This window comes from Anolis carolinensis, chromosome 2 (genome assembly GCF_035594765.1).
Source record: "Anolis carolinensis isolate JA03-04 chromosome 2, rAnoCar3.1.pri, whole genome shotgun sequence".
Classification (NCBI taxonomy): domain Eukaryota; kingdom Metazoa; phylum Chordata; class Lepidosauria; order Squamata; family Dactyloidae; genus Anolis; species Anolis carolinensis.
In genome coordinates, this window is record NC_085842.1 from 121,528,733 (window position 1) to 121,547,876 (window position 19,144).

General features: G+C 42.6%; 1 protein-coding gene and 1 long non-coding RNA gene across 2 annotated transcripts in view; one reads left to right on the top strand and one right to left on the bottom strand.

Annotated features, from left to right (window-relative positions):
• The window catches only part of wwc1 (WW and C2 domain containing 1), a 120,799-nt gene extending 114,232 nt beyond the window's left edge, over window positions 1–6,567 (bottom strand). Inside the window, exon 1 of the mRNA XM_008113249.3 lies at window positions 6,030–6,567. Within this exon, the coding sequence (XP_008111456.2) occupies window positions 6,030–6,148 (119 nt within the window). The 5' untranslated portion in view covers window positions 6,149–6,567. The remainder of the gene's footprint in view (window positions 1–6,029) is intronic.
• Window positions 6,515–16,455, top strand: LOC103279227 (uncharacterized). The gene is made up of 3 exons (XR_010002827.1): window positions 6,515–6,605; window positions 15,831–15,905; window positions 16,017–16,455. It is a non-coding gene; the product is annotated as an uncharacterized LOC103279227 (long non-coding RNA).
• The last annotated feature ends 2,689 nt before the right edge of the window (window positions 16,456–19,144 follow it).

Below are 19,144 nucleotides of genomic sequence, written 5' to 3' on the forward strand. Positions count from 1 at the left end.
TCCTGGGACCTAAAGTAAAAATGACAACTTGTTCCTGGAACTTTAAAAATGTAATCTTCATTGTAGCACAAGAAACCAAACCCTTGGTGGTTATCTAGTTTTTTCAACATTAGTTTATTAATAAAAACACATTACACCAATATCTTCCTGCATGCATAAAATGCAGCTTTTCTATCTGCTTCAAAACAGAAGGACTACTTTATATCTAGAAAGGGCAGAATAAAAAAGATTTATTGATAGAGCACTGAATATTTTGAAATTTATCCTGATCTGAATCATATCAAATCAAGACCCACAATGTCTTTTACACATAGCTCATGGAAGTTGAGAACTAATCCCTCCTTGTGAACATGTATTTATATGTTTAATATTTATTATTTTAGTATCTGGTTCTGGTTTTAAAAAGTCAATCCAAAGGTATACGGTGTGAAAGTAGCTATATCAAATCCACATTATTATTATCATTATTATTATTATTAGTAGTAGTAGTAGTAGTAGTAGTAGTTGCACTTTGTCCTCTGCCCCGAAGCACTTTATAACTTTACTACAGCACTTTAGTTCAATTTGGCCACTCCATACTATCCCCATCCACCATCCTGGTGGTTCATTGTATTTTATTTTACTTTTACCTACTTTATGTTTTAATGGGCTTTTATGCTTAATGTAATGTATTGTTTGCATAATGTGATTTTACTGTGTTTTATTCATTGTAATATGTTTTAATTGTTGTACTTGTTTACTGTTTTCGGGCCGTTGTCCCGTGTTAACCGCCCCGAGTCCCTGCGGGAAGATGGTGGCAGGGTAGAAAAATAAAGTTACTTACTCACTTACTAGTAGTAATAGTAGTATGTTTGTTTATATACTGCAGTTTCTCTCCAATGTACCGGTATGTAAAATCAGAATGTTATAAACAGTACCACAAAGAGAAGAGCATCATTTGAACTACCTGCCCCTGCATTAGGTGGGGCAGGCCATTAGACAGAGAAAGATGACTGTCTCAGACAGTATATGTCCAGGGGCACTGAGAAAAGGCTGCTGGCTATTCCTTCTGGACACCATGCCTCTTTGCTATGACACACAGTCTGTTCTAAACCTGTTCAACTGGTCTGAAGACTCAGGCACATTTGAAGTCACCCCCCCCCCCCATCATGAGTGCCAAAGTAAAATTAAACTTCCAGTCCAGCTAGTTCCTGTGCATGGAAGAACGGGGGGGGGGGGGGGGGGGTGCCATATTGTCCACTGCCTCTGGCATTGAAATGTCTTGGGAAGGCATGGAAGTTAAGAGCCTACCAGTGTTTGCACATAAAAAATAGCTGTGTAGAACTGCTCCAGCATTCCAGTGGAAAACAATGTACCTATTTACAAATACCCAGTAAATCTTCTTGGTTATCTATGGCTCACCGCTCAGCTTCCCTGTATCAAATCTAAGTAGTTTAACCATATTCTTAAAGGCCAAACTGGAATGCTTTAATGTTTCTTCTCAATATTACAGCCAGAATTAGTCCCACAAAAGTGTGCTTTAAACTTCACTTACATAATCTTATTTAACTGGGGTATTTTAATAGTGTTATTTGGAAGTGGAAAAAAAGAAAATAAATATATGTACCTGTCCTGAAGACACACATAGACTGCATCTTATACTGTCGAATTAAAGCAGTCTGACATCACTGGAACTGTCATGGCTCAATGTTATGGAATCATGGGAACTGTAGGTTTACAGGGGCTTTAGCCTTCTGTGCTAAAAAGTGCTGGTTCCTCACCAAACTACAACTCCCAGGATTACATAGTATTGACCCATGACCGTTCAAGTGATGTCAAGCTGCATTAATTTCACACTGTAGGTGCACTTATAGTCTTGGCTTTAAGACAGAGAGAAATGCAGAGCTAACCACACAGATTCTGCAAGATGATCAATAAATGTCTGATAGTTTCACAAAAACTATCGTTCACTTTGACAACAGCTCCCAAGTAGTTTAGTAGCACTAACCTGGAATAACAAATTTGAATCTATTCATTTCTTTAGAGGGGAAATCCACAAAAGAATACTTTAAATGCCTGAGTATGTAGCAACCAAGGAGTCAAACAGGTCCTATGCACCTGTTTGATTTCACCAGTTTGCTGACACACCTTTAAGTTGAGCAGGTGTAATTCTGTGTCCTAACAAGTCTGAAAGACAGAGGAAGGAGCTAGTCCTGACTAGCACCATTCCAGTTAGTAAACCATTTGCATAAATATCTGGGAGTTCATTTAAATATCACTGTACAAAGTGCTAGGAGGTGTTAGCGGCTATAATCATCCAATTAAAATAGAATAGGGGAATAGGTTCAAACAAGCAAGTCACCACACTGAGTTTGCAAGACCTGAGCAGAGCTGTTAATCATAGGATCTGTTGGGGTCTCATAAGGCTACCATAAATTGCAGCCAACTTGACAGCAGTTAAATACAACATTTCTCACTAGGCCAAAGTAACAGCATAATCCAAATCTGCTGTCTGTTGTGGACTTTATGCTCATACTATGTATACCACACTGCAAGTACAATTTAATTTACTGTGCAAGCAAAACGTATTTAATGCTGGCTGTAGGTAAAGTTCTTACCTATGTACTCTATTTTTCATCCCCAAAGCAAAGTATACGACCAAGTATGGAATAGCAGCTAGATTTTGAAGGAGAGATCCAAATCAAATCCCTACTTGAACGTGTAACTCACCAGATGGTTTTGGATGGCCAGTTTCTTTCAATCTAACCTATTCAAGGCTCTTGAGCAATGAAATGGGGATATAAAGAACATGACAGCTCTTAAGTTATTGGGTGAAAGATAGTCATATAAGAATGTCACGAATATATATGCATCAGATGTGGTTTTGTCTAAGGCTACAGATCTGGAAGGGGTCAATTAATGCAGTAAGGACACTTCGCTAAGCTACCACCACACGGAAAGGCTTTAGGAGTTAAGTGTTTTGCCTGTTTTGAATTTTATTTCACTGGGGGAAAGAGGGAAAGGGTCACTGAAGTGCAAACCTCCCTGGAAACCTAGGGCAACTGTTGAATCAATGTGGTTTGACACCACTTAAACAGCCATGGCTTGGTGCTCTGGAATCAAAGAAGCTAATATTTTCCAAGGTCTTTAGCCTTCTCTGCCAAAGAGTGCTGGTGTATCACCTACTCCCCAGATTCTACAGCACTGGGCCATAACAGTTCAATTGGTATCAAATTGAATTAAACAGTGTAGATACACCCTTAGTAGGGGAGGCTAGCTGTTAATTCTTGACATGGGAATGAGGGGGGAAACTCTGCATGTGCTCTAGGAAATAAAAGGTTATAGTTCATTTGCTGTATATTTTAAGTTGCTCTTGGTTTGCATTGTTGTTGCCTTGTAAGCCGCCCGAGTCCTTCTGGGGAGATGAGATGGGATACAAATAAAGTTTATTATGTTTATTATTAAAATGCCCTGTTTCAGGAGTGACCCTCTTGACACTGAAAGTGATTGCAGAAGTTGAATCCTTATAGAATCATAGAATTGGAAGAGACCTCGTGGGCCATCCAGTCCAACCCCCCTGGTGAGAAACAGAAAACTGCATTCAAAACACACACACCCCCACCACCACCACATACACACAGATGGCCATCCAGATCCTCTGCTTTACACAGCAGCCTCCCAGTTAACTGGCACCTATAGGAATTGGAAGAGGCTGGATAAATGTGGTTTCTGGTTGCTATGAAAAACAGGCTTAAGTAGTACAATATCACATATTATACCAGACCATACATTCTGTATTGACATGATATTAATACTGAAAGCCAGTAACGAACAGCTTATGAAGACCAATAAAGAAAAAACAATCTTAAGGCAACACTATTTTAGTGCATAGCAGGTGTGGGCAAACTTTGGCCCTCCAGATGTTTTGGACCTCAACTCCCACAATTGCGAGAGTTGAAATCCAAAACACCTGGGGGCCCGAGGTTCGACCATAGGATGCCCCAAAAGTCCCAATACACTGAATAATAGTAAAGGTAAAGGTTTCCTGGGTTGTTGTGAGTTTTTGGACTGTATGGCTATGTTCTAGAATTATTTTCTCCAGATGTTCAACCCACATCTATGGCAGGCATCCTCAGAGGTTGAGGGGTCTGTTAGAAACTAAGCAAGGAAGTTATATATCTATGGAATGTCCACAGCTTTTCCCCTAACAGTAAGTCTAGTTGTGTCCGACTCTGGGGGTTGGTGCTCATCAGGGCTGTAGCTGGGGGGGGGGGGGGGGGGTTAGAGGTTCAGCTCCCCCCCCCCCAAAAAAAATGGTTTACTCATGAATTTTAACTGGTTAACCAAATCCCCATGAGTGTCCACTGAAGTTTATCTGTCTTGAGTGTCGACTAAAATTCATCAATGGAGCCTGATTTCTAAAATATTGCACGTTATGGAATTAACGTCATGGGCTGGCTTAAAGTGAGCTTCATAGCCTCTTCTGCAAGAACTGCTGCAGCAGTGACAGCTCTAAGACATGGTGGCCACCCTTTTGCTACCAAGGTAGAGTCTCACTTATCCAACATTCTGGATTATCCAACTCAGTCTGCCTCCTGCCCGGATCCACAGCTGTTTCTCTAGGCAGCAAGGACTGAACTTTTTATGCATTTAATTTCCAACAATGTTGTTACTGCAAGTTCATTTTATGCAATTCTATCTGTATTTGTAATCAATTTGTTAGTAGCCAATGTTTTTGCAGTCAATGTTTTAAATACATTTTGATGTTTTGGTGCTAAATTTGTAAATACAGTAATTACCACACAACGTTACCGTGTATTGAACTGCTTTTTCTGTCAATTTGTTGTAAAACATGACGTTTTGGTGCTTAATTTGTAAAATAACATAATTTGACGTTTAAAAGGCTTTTCCTTAATCCCTGCTTATTATCCAACATTTTTGCTTATCCAACGTTCTCCCAGCCTGTTTATGTTGGATAAGTGAGACTCTACGGTATATCTAATTGCTTTGAAAGATAGGCCACTGGCCTGGGCCAAGTTTCTAATAACTGAGTTAATACTCCCATGGCAATGCCCTCTCTTTCTACCTCTCATTCCATATTCCTGAGGTACAACAGAACTACTCTTCATGATTCGCTAAAAAAAAAAAAAAAAAAGTTTCAACCTTCCCTCTGGCTAGGGCTCTGGCTCATCTCAATTTGTAAACCGCAGAGCGGAGCCGGCGTTGTCCGTAGATGCCTCCAGGGTCATGTGGCCGGCATGACTGCATGGAGCGCTGTTCCCTTCCTATTGATCTACTCAAACTGGCATGTTCTCAAACTACTAGGCTGGGAGAAACTGGGGCTAACAGTGCGAGCTTGGCAAGTTCAGCAGCTCAGCGGTTTAATCCGCTCTGCCACAGGGAGTTCCATTCACGGAATTACATATACAGTAGAGTCTCACTTATCCAACATAAACAGGCCAGCAGTATGTTGGATAAGCGAATATGTTGGATAATAAGGAGGGATTAAGGAAAAGCCTATTAAACATCAAATTACATTATGATTTTACAAATTAAGCACCAAAACATCATGTTATACAACAAATTTGACAGAAAAAGTAGTTCAATACGCAGTAATGCTATGTAGTCATTACTGTATTTACAAATTTAGCACCAACATATCACAATGTATTGAAAACATTGAGTACAAAAATGCGTTGGATAATCCAGAACGTTGGATAAGCGAGTGTTGGATAAGTGCGACTCTACTGTATAGATAATATGTGTGTGTGCGTGTATGTGTTATATATATATATATATATATATATATATATATATATATATTGGAATGAATATTTTGTAAATCAAGGTTCGTTCAACAATTGCCCATTCGCTTTCTGGGACACCCTATATGCTCAGCGGTGTGGAGGCGTGTACGAATTTTTCTGCCGGTTGCTTGAGAGTGCCGCTTAACTGGGAGTCCCGCTCTCCGCCTTTTGTGCCGCGCCTCTTTCCCAGGCACCTGCCAGCCCTCCCTCCCCCCTTTCCCCCCTCCCTCCCCCCCTCCTCACCTGTCCCGGGGGTCCACCCAGCTGGTGCTCTTGGTGGCGTGGTCGATGTAGTAGACTTTGCCGTCGTAGTCGCGCGCCTCCTCCCAGCCCTCGGGCAAGGGCAGCCCCGGCCGCGGCATCCTGGGCGGAGGCGGAGGCGGAGGCAGCGGCGGGGCGCAGCTCCCTCCCGGCCCCGGGCGGCCGTGGCCCCATGCAAAGCCCCTTCACCAAGCGGAGGAGCAGGAGCAGCAGGCGCAGCCACCCCTCGCCCAGCCCGGCAGTGGAAGCAGCAGGAGCGGGTGGCGAGGGGCCGCGTCGGGAAGGAGCGAGTGGGCGCCTCGCATCCTCAGCTGGCGGGGAGGGGAGGGGAGGGGCCAGGCAGGCTCCGGTGGGAACCCCGCAGGTGTTTCTCTCCAGGAGCCCCTCCTTTCCTTTCCTTTCCTTTCCTTTCGTTTCCTTCCTCCGGCCTGCTCGCCCCCTCCTCAGTCCGCCAAATGCCGCTGCTCCTCCTGCTCCCCACGCCAACTCCTAGGCTCCTTCCTCCTCTTCTCCGCCTCCTCCTCCTCCTCCTCGCACGCCGGTGCTACTGTAATACAGGTAGTAGCAGAGCCGCCTCGGCGCAACTTTGTTTCCCCAAAAAGAAAAAGAAAAAACCTCCCAAGTATGTGAGGGCGGCTGCTATTCCCGGCAAGACGGCCGCGGAGGGGCTGAGGGAGAGAGAGGGAGGGAGGGAAACAGACAGGCAAGCAAGCAAGCGCCGCCTCCCGCCGAAGCCCCAGAAAGAAGGAAGGAGGAAGGAATGAGGAGACTCCCGCCCAGGCCGCCTCGGGGGCAGCGCAACGTGAAGAAGGGTTGGGGGGGGAGGAGGAGGAGGAGGGGGAGGAGGAGGCGGGCTTGGCTTGGCTTGGCCGCCTCTTCCTGAGGAAGGTCCAGGCCCAGAAAGGAAAGGCGCCCCCAGCAGGTGCAGCTCCCCCCTGGCCCGCCCTGGTGAGGAGTTGGGCTGAGCGTTGTTTGTTGGGAAGGACCTCACTTTTTGATGTGTCGTCGAAGGCTTTCATGGCCGGAATCACTGAGTTGCTGTGAGTTTTCTGCGCTGTATGACCACGTTCCAGAAGCATTATCTCCTGACCTTTCGCCCGCATCTATGGTAGGCATCCTCAGAGGTTGTGAGGTCTAGGCAAAGTGGAGTTTATATATCTGTGGAAAGTGGGAGAAAGAACTCTTGTCTGTTGGAGGCAAGTGTTAATGTAGCAATTGGCCACATTTAATGGCCCCAGCGGCGTAGTGGGTTAAAGCCTTGCCACTTGAAGGTTGGGTTGCTGACCTGAAGGCTGCCAGGTTCGAATCCCACCCGGGGAGAGCGCAGATGAGCTCCCTCTATCAGCTCCAGCTCCATGCGGGGACATGAGAGAAGCCTCCCACAAGGATGGTAAAAACATCAAAACATACGGGCATCCCCTGGGCAACGACCTTGCAGACAACCAATTCTCTCACACCAGAAGCGACTTGCAGTTTCTGAAGTCACTCCGGACACACACACACACAAAAACTCAAGGCCTGGCTAATTTCTGCCTGGGGGAATCCTTTGTTGGGAGTTGTCAGGGGTGTTTTGAATGTGATTTTCCTGCTTCTTGGCAGGGGGTTGGACTGGATGGCCCACGAGGTCTCTTCCAACTCTATGATTCTATGATTGTAAATCGGGGGAATTCCAGACAGGAAACAATCAGGGCCAGCTAACACCTCCCAACAAAGGATTCTGCCAGGCAGTTAGCAGCCAAAACTTGAAGTTGTACGGCTATTCAATGCTAATCAAGGTGGTCAATTGCAACATTCACACCTGCCTCCAACAGACCAGAGTTCTTTCTCCCACCCTGGACATTCCACAGGTACACAAACCCTACTTGCCTAGTTTCCAACAGACCTCTCAGTCTCAGAGCATGCCTGCCATAGATGCAGGTAAAACATCAGGAGAAAATGTTGCTGGAACATGCCTGTCCAGAAAACGCACAGCAACCCAGTGATTCCGGCCATTAAAGCCTTCAGCAATATATATTTTTTATTTCCCCCCGCTCTATCTCAGCTCTGAAGGGGACTTAGAGCAACCTCCAAATTGGCAATAATTCAATGCCACATTAACATAAGACAAACAAAAAACAACAAAAATGTCTTAAATCATGAAAATAATAAAACACTAATATATCAATAAATAAATAAGTTGTTGAAACATTATACATAGACCAAAAATCATAATCCAGAAGCCATTCCAATCACATTGCCATTCACTTTGTAGCTGCATATAGCCTTGTGCTACTCTCCAAACGCTTGGTTCCATAGCCAGGTTTTAACTTGTTTTCTAATGGATAGGAGGGAGGGGGCCAATCTAATTTCACTGGGAAGGGAATTCCATAGCTGAGAGGCCACCACCGAGAAGGCCCTGTCCCTCGCCCCCATTAGCCACACCTATATACATACACATAGACAACCCACCACCCACATTAATGTTACCCGCTGTCCCTCCCCCAGTGCACCCGTCACCTAGGCTTCCATCACTAATCATCACAGAGCTTATTCTCCTTTTATTTACCTCTCTATAATTCTAGATTAATAGATTCCTCTAGTCTTTATGGCTTAATTTCTCCTGTCAAATATGCTATGGCCAGCTTCTAGTTTCTTTCAAAAACTTCATGACTTTCATGTTTCAAATTGCTAGATGTCTTGGCCATCTGTGTATGATCCCACAATTTGTCCCTTCCAATGTTTTATGCTTAGTGGTTTTTATTTTTTTATTTTTTTTACCTTTACAGTCTTTATAGCCGTGAAACTGAACTGAAAAATTTCTCTTTTCGGCTGCTCTAGATTGTCTCTGAATAAACCTAATAGGCACATCCACTTTATTTGAACCATTTTATTTGTTTCCTTAATAATGTTTTTCTAATAAGCCACCACATGGGAAAGAAGGTCCCTTTCTGTGTTTTGCACCTCCAGCAGAATCCTGTGGGAGTTGAGGTCCAAAACACCTGGAGGGCCAAAGTTTGCCCATGCCTGGTATAGGTGCATCCTTGGCAGCAGGTGGAGAAACATGTTAATTATTGACCTGGGGATGAGGGGAAAACAGGCCTGAGGAATAAACTTTAAGCTCCCATAGCTCAATGGTATAGAAATCTTGGGAGTTCTAGTTTTACAAAGTCTTTGGCCTTCTCTGCCAAAGAGTGCTTGCTGGTGCCTCATCAAAGCACCAATCTCAAGATTCCAGAGCATGGAGGCATGGCTCTTAAACCTGTGTCAAAAGTGTTGGAACCTCACCAAACTGCAGCTCCCAGGATTCCATTGCCTTTTGCTACAGCAGTTAATGCGGTGTCAAGCTGCATTCATTCTGCAGTGCAGATGCACCCAAAGACATCACCTCCCCAATGCCCCAACCACCTTGGCCACAGTTTGGAATTCAGAAAGGTGAAGATCAAACTTTGTGAAATATTTCAGTCTTCGCTTCTACTTTTCAGTGCTGTTTTCTTATCTCCACAGCTCTTGGAGCTGAACAGGATTTTTTGGGACTATCACACCTACAAAGTCTTACACTGTCCCCAACTCACACAGTGATGTCAGTAACTCATGGTTCCTGTCGCCAACATGGACCACCTCTTGTATTAGAGCATACTCGAGTGTTGCATATAAAATACATGCAACACTGCATAGGAAAATTGTCAAAACCAGTGACTATAAAAAGCCAGCAGTGCATGCTTCCAGCCTGTGCAGATGAAACCATACCATTTGAAGCATCGTAATACCAATAATTGGGTAATGACAGCTCTGACCAGAGCACAAGCCCATTAGAAGGTTCAAAAGTTAACCTTGTATGTATATTGAGACAGTTCATGTAAGCTGATGTGACAACATGTTTCTTGTAGTTATATCTAACTACAGGGGTATGTTTGTAAAATATAAATTTTTGCACAAATTTTACAGTCATTTTGGTGTCATCTCTTCTGAGGGTTCACACCTGTCCTACAGCCAGGCCAACCATTCTGTGGCTTTGTCAGGTGCTGTATAAAGCAGGAAGGGTAGGATTGCTATGGCCCTGAATTGCAGTCCCATAACCCATCACAATTGCTTCTCCAGCCTAGGGCTGCTGAGAGTTACAGTATGACAATAGCTGGAGGACACCAGATTCCTGTCTCTATAGTTCAAACTACTCATTACTTAGTGAATGGGACAAGAAAAAATGACAAAAGTGAGTGTGCCTTAGGCTGGCCTCCACATTGCCTGTATTCAGCTGTCCATGCTGCCTGAACACAAAGTGAACATTAAATCTATGAACAAGTTCAGCAAGTCTGAGGGCCAATTTCTGGGTCCTGGAATTTACAGGGTCTGCAGAGGCTGCCAAAAATGTGTCAAAACAAAACCAGGAGGGGCTGTTTTTTCTGAAACATTTTTATTTGAAAAAAATGTATTAAATAGTGCAGGAATATCTTGTGTTTCACTGCTTTTTAAACTGTGGGTTCTAACCCCAAATAAGGTCCCCTTAGCTCAGTGTTGGGGTCACAAAAATCTGAATATAGTAAAAGGTTTCTGGAAGACACTCACATAAATATGTTAGCAACAATGTACAGTGTTTACAGTGGAAAATGCTTCAGCTGTACTCCACAGGAAGTAAAATCAGCCTGTTTAGCAAGCCTTTCAATGTTGGAGATTTAATAAATGAACTTTGGAGCTGCAGCATATGTTAGTTGCTGAGGCCATGCAACTTCAGCAATGAGAAAAAGACTCATGCAGAGGGAAACCTTCAATACTGGCCAATGAACTTTGTGAGGATGTGCAGCTTTTGCCAGGTGCCATTTCAGTTACTAACCTTGGAGATATGGTGACTGGAATGTTTTCATATGAAGTGGGAAATTAGTGTTGACATCTTATTGGACTATTCAGGAAGGCTATTCATGGCCAGTAGTCCCATTAGATAAGCTACCTCCCAGAGCTCTGAATGCTGGTCACTTAAGGATAGCAGTAGGTGGGGAGATTGATCTCATGTGTTTATTGAGACGGTCATTCATTTAGTAACCATGGGAAATAGTGGGATGCCAGTCTAACTGCACTATATACCTTTTAAAAATGACAAAAAAATAAATCTAAAAAACCTGGGTCTACTTATTTACAGGTCAAAGCAAAATCCATGATTTTGAACCTAAAACCTGCCTTTGATTTATACATGAGGTCAACTTATACACAAGTACTTGTGATAAATTGGTCTGATCCTACCAATTTTCTAAAGCCCATATACACATATAATTGGACTCAAATGTTGCACTGAGTACATGTTTTCATGCTACAAACACCTGCCTATCAAATAAAAAAAATCTTTCAGCACTAAGAGAATTACACACACACACACATTTTATTTAATTCATTTATGCTAATGGTATAAGAAATAATGTTTGTAAAGATATATATAAGAAATATTGATCATAGCATTGTTAATGTTCAGAGTTTCTTTCAATAACACATCTCTGCCTAAAAGTGAATGCTATTTTAATTTCTCCTAAGTGAAATTTTAATATTAAGTAAAGTTTTTCTGATGGCTGTTGTCTTCCATTGCTTGTTTATTGAGGAGTAAAGCTTGTTGTATGTAGTGCATTGGATTGCAGCCATAATCAATCATCTTATCTCTGACACTCATAACAAAGGAATTTGATGTTTTCAAAATATGTTTGAATTATGAAGTAATACGACAGGTGACTCTTGAATAAATAAGGAGGAGGGAGGATGATTCATAGGTAGTTTTTACCACTGGAAAAGGGAGTGTTGTTTTATTGTACAGAACAGAACTCACAGTGAATTCCTAGCAACTTGTCACCTTATATAATTCTGGGTTGATTACCACAGTATGAATGGAAGGGTCTGAATAGGCAACCTAGAATCACTGAATTGTAGCTGCCATTTCTGATTTACATATTTTCCATCAAATTATAAAGAGGCTGATGCCTTTGTTCTCTAGGCCAAGGTTTTTGTATTTGCTTCTAAATTTGTTGTGTTCAAGGACACTGTAAATTACATATGCTGTAGTCTGTTCAGACGTGGGTGCTGCATATAGATTAGGCTAAATGTGGGTAAATTGTGGGAAAGTTACTGTTTAGACTACATCTCCCAGAATCAACTGAAGTCGAGCTAGAATTTGGAGGGTCTTCCCCTGAATTTCCCAAATAAATCTCACCAAAGCTGAAGAAAATGCCACCGAGTTGTTTATTGCGATCCAGCTAGAAAGGATGTCAAACTGCGATTATTCGTCAAGCAGACATACCACACAAAGCATTACAGCAGAAAAACAGGGTGGTCAATTTTGAATCTCCCGCTCCCCCCCCCGGCTTCGTGCTGATTGGTTGTTGTCATCATCTGGAGAGGAGGCGTGGACGCCTCAGCCAATCAGGGAGCCAGTGCCACTTTCGCCTCTTGGCCAATCGGGAGTAAGGAGGCAGACCGAGTAGGAAACAAAGGACCAGGAGTGGGATTTGAGTGGATTAAGATGACTTAATGGGTGTCCGGCAGCTGGCGATAACCCCTAGGGGTCCTCCAAGCCAGCTAGGTATTCCAGTAGTGTGAATAAACATCTGAGTCTGACGTAGCCATCAGGATCTGGATTTTCCGGGGACTGGATACAGAAACAAATAGGCGAGATCTTGATAGCAGTTTCGGCCAGGGTGCGGAGACAAAGGAAGAGGCAGTTGGGACAATCTCAACTTTTCGAAGGGGGATTGTCCCTCATTGGAATATGACAGGATTACCAGGGGGCATTCTTCTCCAGGTGGCCTTGCTCCAAAGCCTGGAGAGGATGTCCATTGTTCTTGTCCATGCAAGGAGTTTTTTGGTTCAGTCCTTTTTGTCAGGGGATTATTCACCCTCGGAAATGAGAAGGTTTTCCTGAGGGCTGGAGTGCTAGGGTCACACAAAGGTGGCATTTCATATTTTTATAGTTTATATAGGGGACATGGGGAAAGGGAGACATATGAGGGATACATTCATGAAAGAGGAAATCATATCAACCCATCCCACCCACCAGGACAAGTTCATAAATCACATAGGAAAACATAAGATCTGGGGGGGGGGGGGGTGAAAAAAGGTTCCAGCAAGTTTCTAGATAACTTGGCGAGGTTGACCAGAGTCCTGAAGGAGGTCTGGGGTATAGGGAAACATCTGGATGACTCCATCGAGTTAGTTATGGAGTCCAAATTCCTTAGGCAGTGAAAAACAGACGGCAAAAGGCAGCACGGCGGCGGAGAGCCGCGGTTGACAATCAGCTGTTCTTTCCCTTTAAATTTGATTCCTTGGAACAAAAGGTTATTTCCTGGAGCGTAGGAGTCCAAAATGCAGAAAGTGAGATAGCAGTTAGTCTTAGAATTAGCCTAGGAAAGTGTGATGCCAAAATGGGGCCGATCCGTTGATGCATGGATACCGGGGCCTAATGGTTCTCAGTATCCATGGTTCAAAGAGACGCAATTTCAGCCCACGCTAGCAGCTGCTGGCAGTTCGGGAAGGGAGTGTTGGAAGGCTGGGGTCAGTGGAAAGGAAAGGTTCATATGCTAGTATCAGTAAAGAGGCACACAGTATCACTATGAGAGGGAGAAAGTTAAAATGCAACGATACTTTTATTTAGGATTAGTTACAATGTTAGGGTTGAGGGAAGAAGCAGAGGAGAGAATAGTCCCGGCTCGTTGAAGCTGCTGCTGGGGTGTGCATTTCATGAGTGGCTGGCCCAACAGGGCTTGCTGGATCCGCAGAACTCCCTGCTGCAGGTCAGATCAGTTTGAACGCAGGGGTCCTCTGGGGGCTCAACCTCACAACCAGCGTAGCCAGCTTGGTTTCAAATTCTGAAAGTGGGATTTTTGGGCATCTCTATGTTCTTGCATGGCTGAGAGTTGGACTGGATGACCCTTGTAATCATTTCCAACTCTGATACTAAGTACAGGGTGTTTGAAAAAGAACTCCCTATTCACCATTTAAATTAAATGGTGAATAGGGAGTTCTTTTTCAAACACTCTGTATTTGAGACATCAGCCCTCCATAGCTGCAGACACCATGGCAAATTCCAAGGGAAGAGAAATTGTAATATGAAAGTGTTTTGCTCCCCCCTCCCAGTGGATGTTATTTATCTGAAAGGTAAAAACTGGGTGACCTCTGATTCCTTGACAGTAGGGTGGATTATGCTGCTCTTCAAATACGATGGAATTGCAACTTCCATCTTCCCTCACTCTTAGCTGTGACTGTAGTTGCTAGGACTTGTAGCAACCATATTTCATGATATTTTTTGTTCTAGGTAGCATGGTCTATTTTTCTCACACCACCATGACAACAGTACTCCTGAACATTTAGTAGGATTTTAATCATAATTGGGTAGTAACACCACCAGACTATAACTAATCACTATATTGTAATCAATTACAATATCACTAATTGTAAACTTTCATCTTGGATTTCTTGCCATCAAGTACAGTAACTAAGTTTTCTGAAGAAATTCCTGATTACTGTACTGTAAATCCTTTTGAGTTTGGATGCCACTCCTAACACATTACTCAGCTCACATGATATGGTAAACTGGGGATCAGTGGGAATCCTGATTTTATCATTTATGAGCAGTGTGCTCACAAAAAAACCACAGAGCTTTACATGAGATCTCAACAATGGGCCAGCTCCTTCTCAATAGTTTGTTTCTCCCCCAACAAACTGCAGAACGAAATCTAAAACAAACATTGGATTTCTTCTGTGGATTGTTGGGGGAGAAACAAAGGTTTAGGAATTCATTGCTCCAGTGATCCTGTTTGGCAGTTCTTTTCAGGTAGCAGATCTGGGGAGGGAGAGCATAGTGACAGCCTCATATCTTTTCTATCTGAGTTCCTAGGCAATCTTGAGGACAGAGTCGGGTGTTCTAGGGGAGCCTATCCCTTTGCTGGTATTAAGTAAAGTTCAACTGACATTCAAGCTGGCTTCTCTCCATGGCCTGGAGTAAGGAACCATCATAGCTTTTTGCCTCAAGCAGCAAAATGTTTTGGCAGGCCCTGCCACAGGCAAATTATCTATGATACAGGATAACTTCCATGGTGTAAAATGCACTACCACAAAGGAGGGAGAAAGGAAAGGGTTAAGATTAAAGTGGTAGAAGGGGAGACAAGGTTACCCCTGTGCTCCCATTCCCTGGTCATTTTTCTAATTAAAAATCCCATCCGTTCCTCTGAAGCTGCAGCTTTGACCCATGAGCAGGCAAAGCACAATGCTAACCTTCATCTTATATCTATGAAGGACCATCTAGGAAGGTACTCATGCCAAAATGAAGAGATGCTGATGCATTATTCTGAGTTATAAAGGGATAGTATGTTGGCTATTGTGTTTGTTGTACTGGACTATTCTTAGCTTTGGACTGATTTATCAATGCTGAGAGGCACTTGGCAATGTTTACATAAGGGAGGGGCATCTGAACCTTGTATTGTTCAATGATTTTTTTCATTAATTTTTTCACAATTTTTGTAACCACAACTCCCTGAGAGAATAATCTTATTTTCTGTTTTATGGGAAAGTGTATACCAAGCCCATAGTTGCTTAATACCAATCCCATAGTTGCAGAGATCTTGTTGAACACATGTATGCCAGCTCTCCCCAAAGGTTCTCTAGCTGCAGAATTATTGGGGATGTAGATTAACATGCTTTGAAGGCCACAGGTTGGGAAAGGCTACAGTATGCTTTAAGATTACTGTGGTTAGCATGTTGCAAAATCTAGCTTGATTGTTCAACTTTAATCATATTCTGAATTAATTTAATAATACTTTTGTTTGTGTTTTTAAAAAGAATGACAGCATCAATGCTAGCTAAGGTTCAACATAATGAGGCATGAATGCTGCATAAGGACCAGCAGCAAGCTAGGTGAGCTTGGGTTATGTGTAATGCTTTTGTCTCCTTAGAAACTGTGTAGTACCTGAAAGAACTGCAGATAAGAATGAATAATACTTCTGTTTGCTCTTCTCTTTGTTACAGAAAATGAAAAGCGACTGGCTATTTCCTCAACAACTTTGTGAAGTGGAAGGCTAGTTCTTCTACAATTGCTGGTCCTTTGGTTTCTGGCAATATAAAAATGTTGTTCTATAACACACAACTGCACCATACTCCCAAATTTCCCAATTTAGCAGACAGTCCTTCTTAATCCGAGCCACAGATCCCCACCGGCTTGGCTGAGGTGGTTCAGGACTGCTTCGGAAATGAGGGAATACAGTTTCACAAAACTCTGGATTCACTTAGGCGTCTTTCAGAAAAAACTTATTGACCTAATTTGAGTTGATTTAGTGAAAAGCTCTCAGTGGTACTGGGAATGGGATTGAAGAGGGAGGGCCCTAAAATGCCCTCCCTTCTAGCTCATACTGCATTTGAGAAAAATAGCAATAAAATGCCTGGATAAAAATGCTTAGCAGTAATACAAAGCCTGGAATGTTGCTTTTCAAATGTTACATTATTTCTTACTACAGTCACCTAACTGCTTGTTACTTGTTAATGTTACTGCAGTCCAGCAAGGTAACTCAGACAGTTACCCTTTGATTTGCTGTTATTACTACTGCATAATTAACAGAGACATACATAAAACAACAACAACCAGGAACTACAGTTCAATGCTCTCACTCAAGTGGCAATTAAGATATTACACTTTACACTTACAATTTTTTCAAGGCAGAATCCAGTTCCAAGTTCCAACTGTATCCTTTCAATTAGCATCCACTTGAAGTTTTTGGAACCCCTATGAACTGAGAGGCAATATATAAATACCACAAACAATTTCCCCTGGCTTGACTATACAGTTTTGTGGAAAGTTGACCTGTTAATTTCTAGATACTAGGTAAGTGTTTACATCTAGCTTTTAAAATTATTTAAAATATATTTTAAAATCATATTCAACACATTTTGCACATCAGTCCCGGAGTTCCAGTGGGAAGAAAAGCAATTAACTAATGCTGTAAAAATAAAGATGACAAAAATGAAAAGGGAGAGGAATTTTGAAAAGGATATATGGGGAATTAATAAAGTAAAAACAATGGAGCATAGAAGCAGTGTGGCTTCCCTGTCAGAGGAACAGAAGCAAGTTGTGTGGAACAATAGAGAACATCTATTATCCTGTCGATTCAGACAGACATCACTGTGCGCGTTGAAGTCTTTCCCCATATGTCAAGTCACTGCATTAAACCAAATCCAGGTCTCTTGTTCTGGGACTCTGTCATGGGGATTATAATTTTATGTGATAGGTTTGCTGTGTTGTAGAGCACTGAGATAGAAATGACCTATATTTTTCAGGTTTGATCAGAGAAGTTCCACATTTCCAAGGCTTATTCTCCTGGTCCAACTGTGACTCAAGTGTTTTATTCTCTAGCTCAGTATTGGTCAAGTTATAGTGGAAGCTTTGAGTCCCCCCTCCCTTCCTCCCTCCCCCCTCTCTCTCTCACATGTGTGTGCGCATGTGTGTGTGTGTGCGCACACACACACACACACACATTACATCTTGTTTGTGAGGGGAAACTAAAGTAACTGTTTTATTGACCTCCTGTGTGATCTAGAAGATGTTCTGTCTCCACCCAGCCCAGACTGTTCTTTAGAAGTGTGAAATATCCTGGTATTGTTCTTTAGTCAGTCTCATTCTTCAACATTTAAGGGCAGTTCAAATTGCATCCCTTTTACTAGTTCCGTGAAGACCAGGGATTTATAATGAATTGTCTCCTAATTGGCTAGTCTTACAGTTCCTTTCCCTGTTTTACTATTTATTTATTGTATCAGAAGTGAACCGAGGGTACAGTTGTAATGTATTTAAAAACACAAACAAAGTTAAAAACTTGGCATTATACTAAATGTCCTTTGACCAGTAGCTGGCCACCTGGAGAGCCTCTGGTATTACTATAAGATGGTCCTCCATTGTGCACGTGGCAGGGCTCAGGCTGCATTGTAATAGGTGGTCTGTGGTTTCCTCTTCTCCACACTCACATGCCGTGGACTCCATTTTGTGTCCCTATTTCATAAGGTTGGATCTGCATCTTGTGGTCCCAGAGCCTTCGAAGTCACCTAGTCTTCTGTCTGCCCAGGAGGGTGTCTCTCATTTGGCTTGAGGTTCTGGGTTTTAGCCTGCCACTTTTGGACTCTTCCTGCGAATATCTCTGTAGATCTTAGAAAACTATTTCTTGATTTAACACATTGGTGTGCTGGCTGATATCTGAACAGGATGGGCTGGAGATGTCACTGCTTTGGTCCTTTCATTATTGATTGTCACTTCCCGGCAGATGTCAGGTGGTGCAGTATATGTGGGGCATAGACATCCTGTGATAATGCAGCATGTCTTATTAAGAGCTACATCCACTGTTTTAACGTGGTGAGATGTGTTCCACACTGGGCATGCGTACTCAGCAGCAGAGCTGCAAAGTGCAAGGTCAGATGTCTTCACTGTATCTGGTTGTGATCCCCTAGTCTACAAATCCTGCTTAGATAAGTTGTCAACTATTTTAGCAGATTCAGATGTGAGTGATTATAGAGCTGGATCTTTCACCTTGAATTCAAATTTCTGCTATCAGAGGATGACCTGGTTCAGTATGTGTTTTGAATGTGTGACTCTTGAACTCTGCACAGTGAAACAAGATTATCTTTCACCAACCATTTTCTGTTTCCTTATTTTATCATTTTTAGAAACCCTCTTATTTGAGTATATTTTTTTTTAAAAATCAAGTCTCAAGAGACTCGAAGGGCATGTAGAGCAATGTTCTTGTTTTCAAAAATAAATGTTGGTCCTCAGGGAAGGCTTTCAGGCTGGGAGCAGAGCAGGAAGTTAAAGAGAAACTCTGACTGCAAGATATTTCTTACAACCAGAAAACAAGATTTGGAAACCTCTGTTTCTCCGAAGTATTACCTTGCTGTCCTGCTGCTGCTGTAGAATGGCTTCTTCATAGAATGCATTGATGAATGAATGTTTAGGAAAATCTGGCATTTCTTCATTATGCTCACTTTGCTGGGTGACAGATAAGAAAAGCACTGACAATTTGCAAACTGTTCATCTGTCTTGGCCTTGAGAGGATTTCATTATTAATCCATGGGTTTAGGAAAACCATCTGGTTAGGAAACCTATACCTAGGCTATGTATG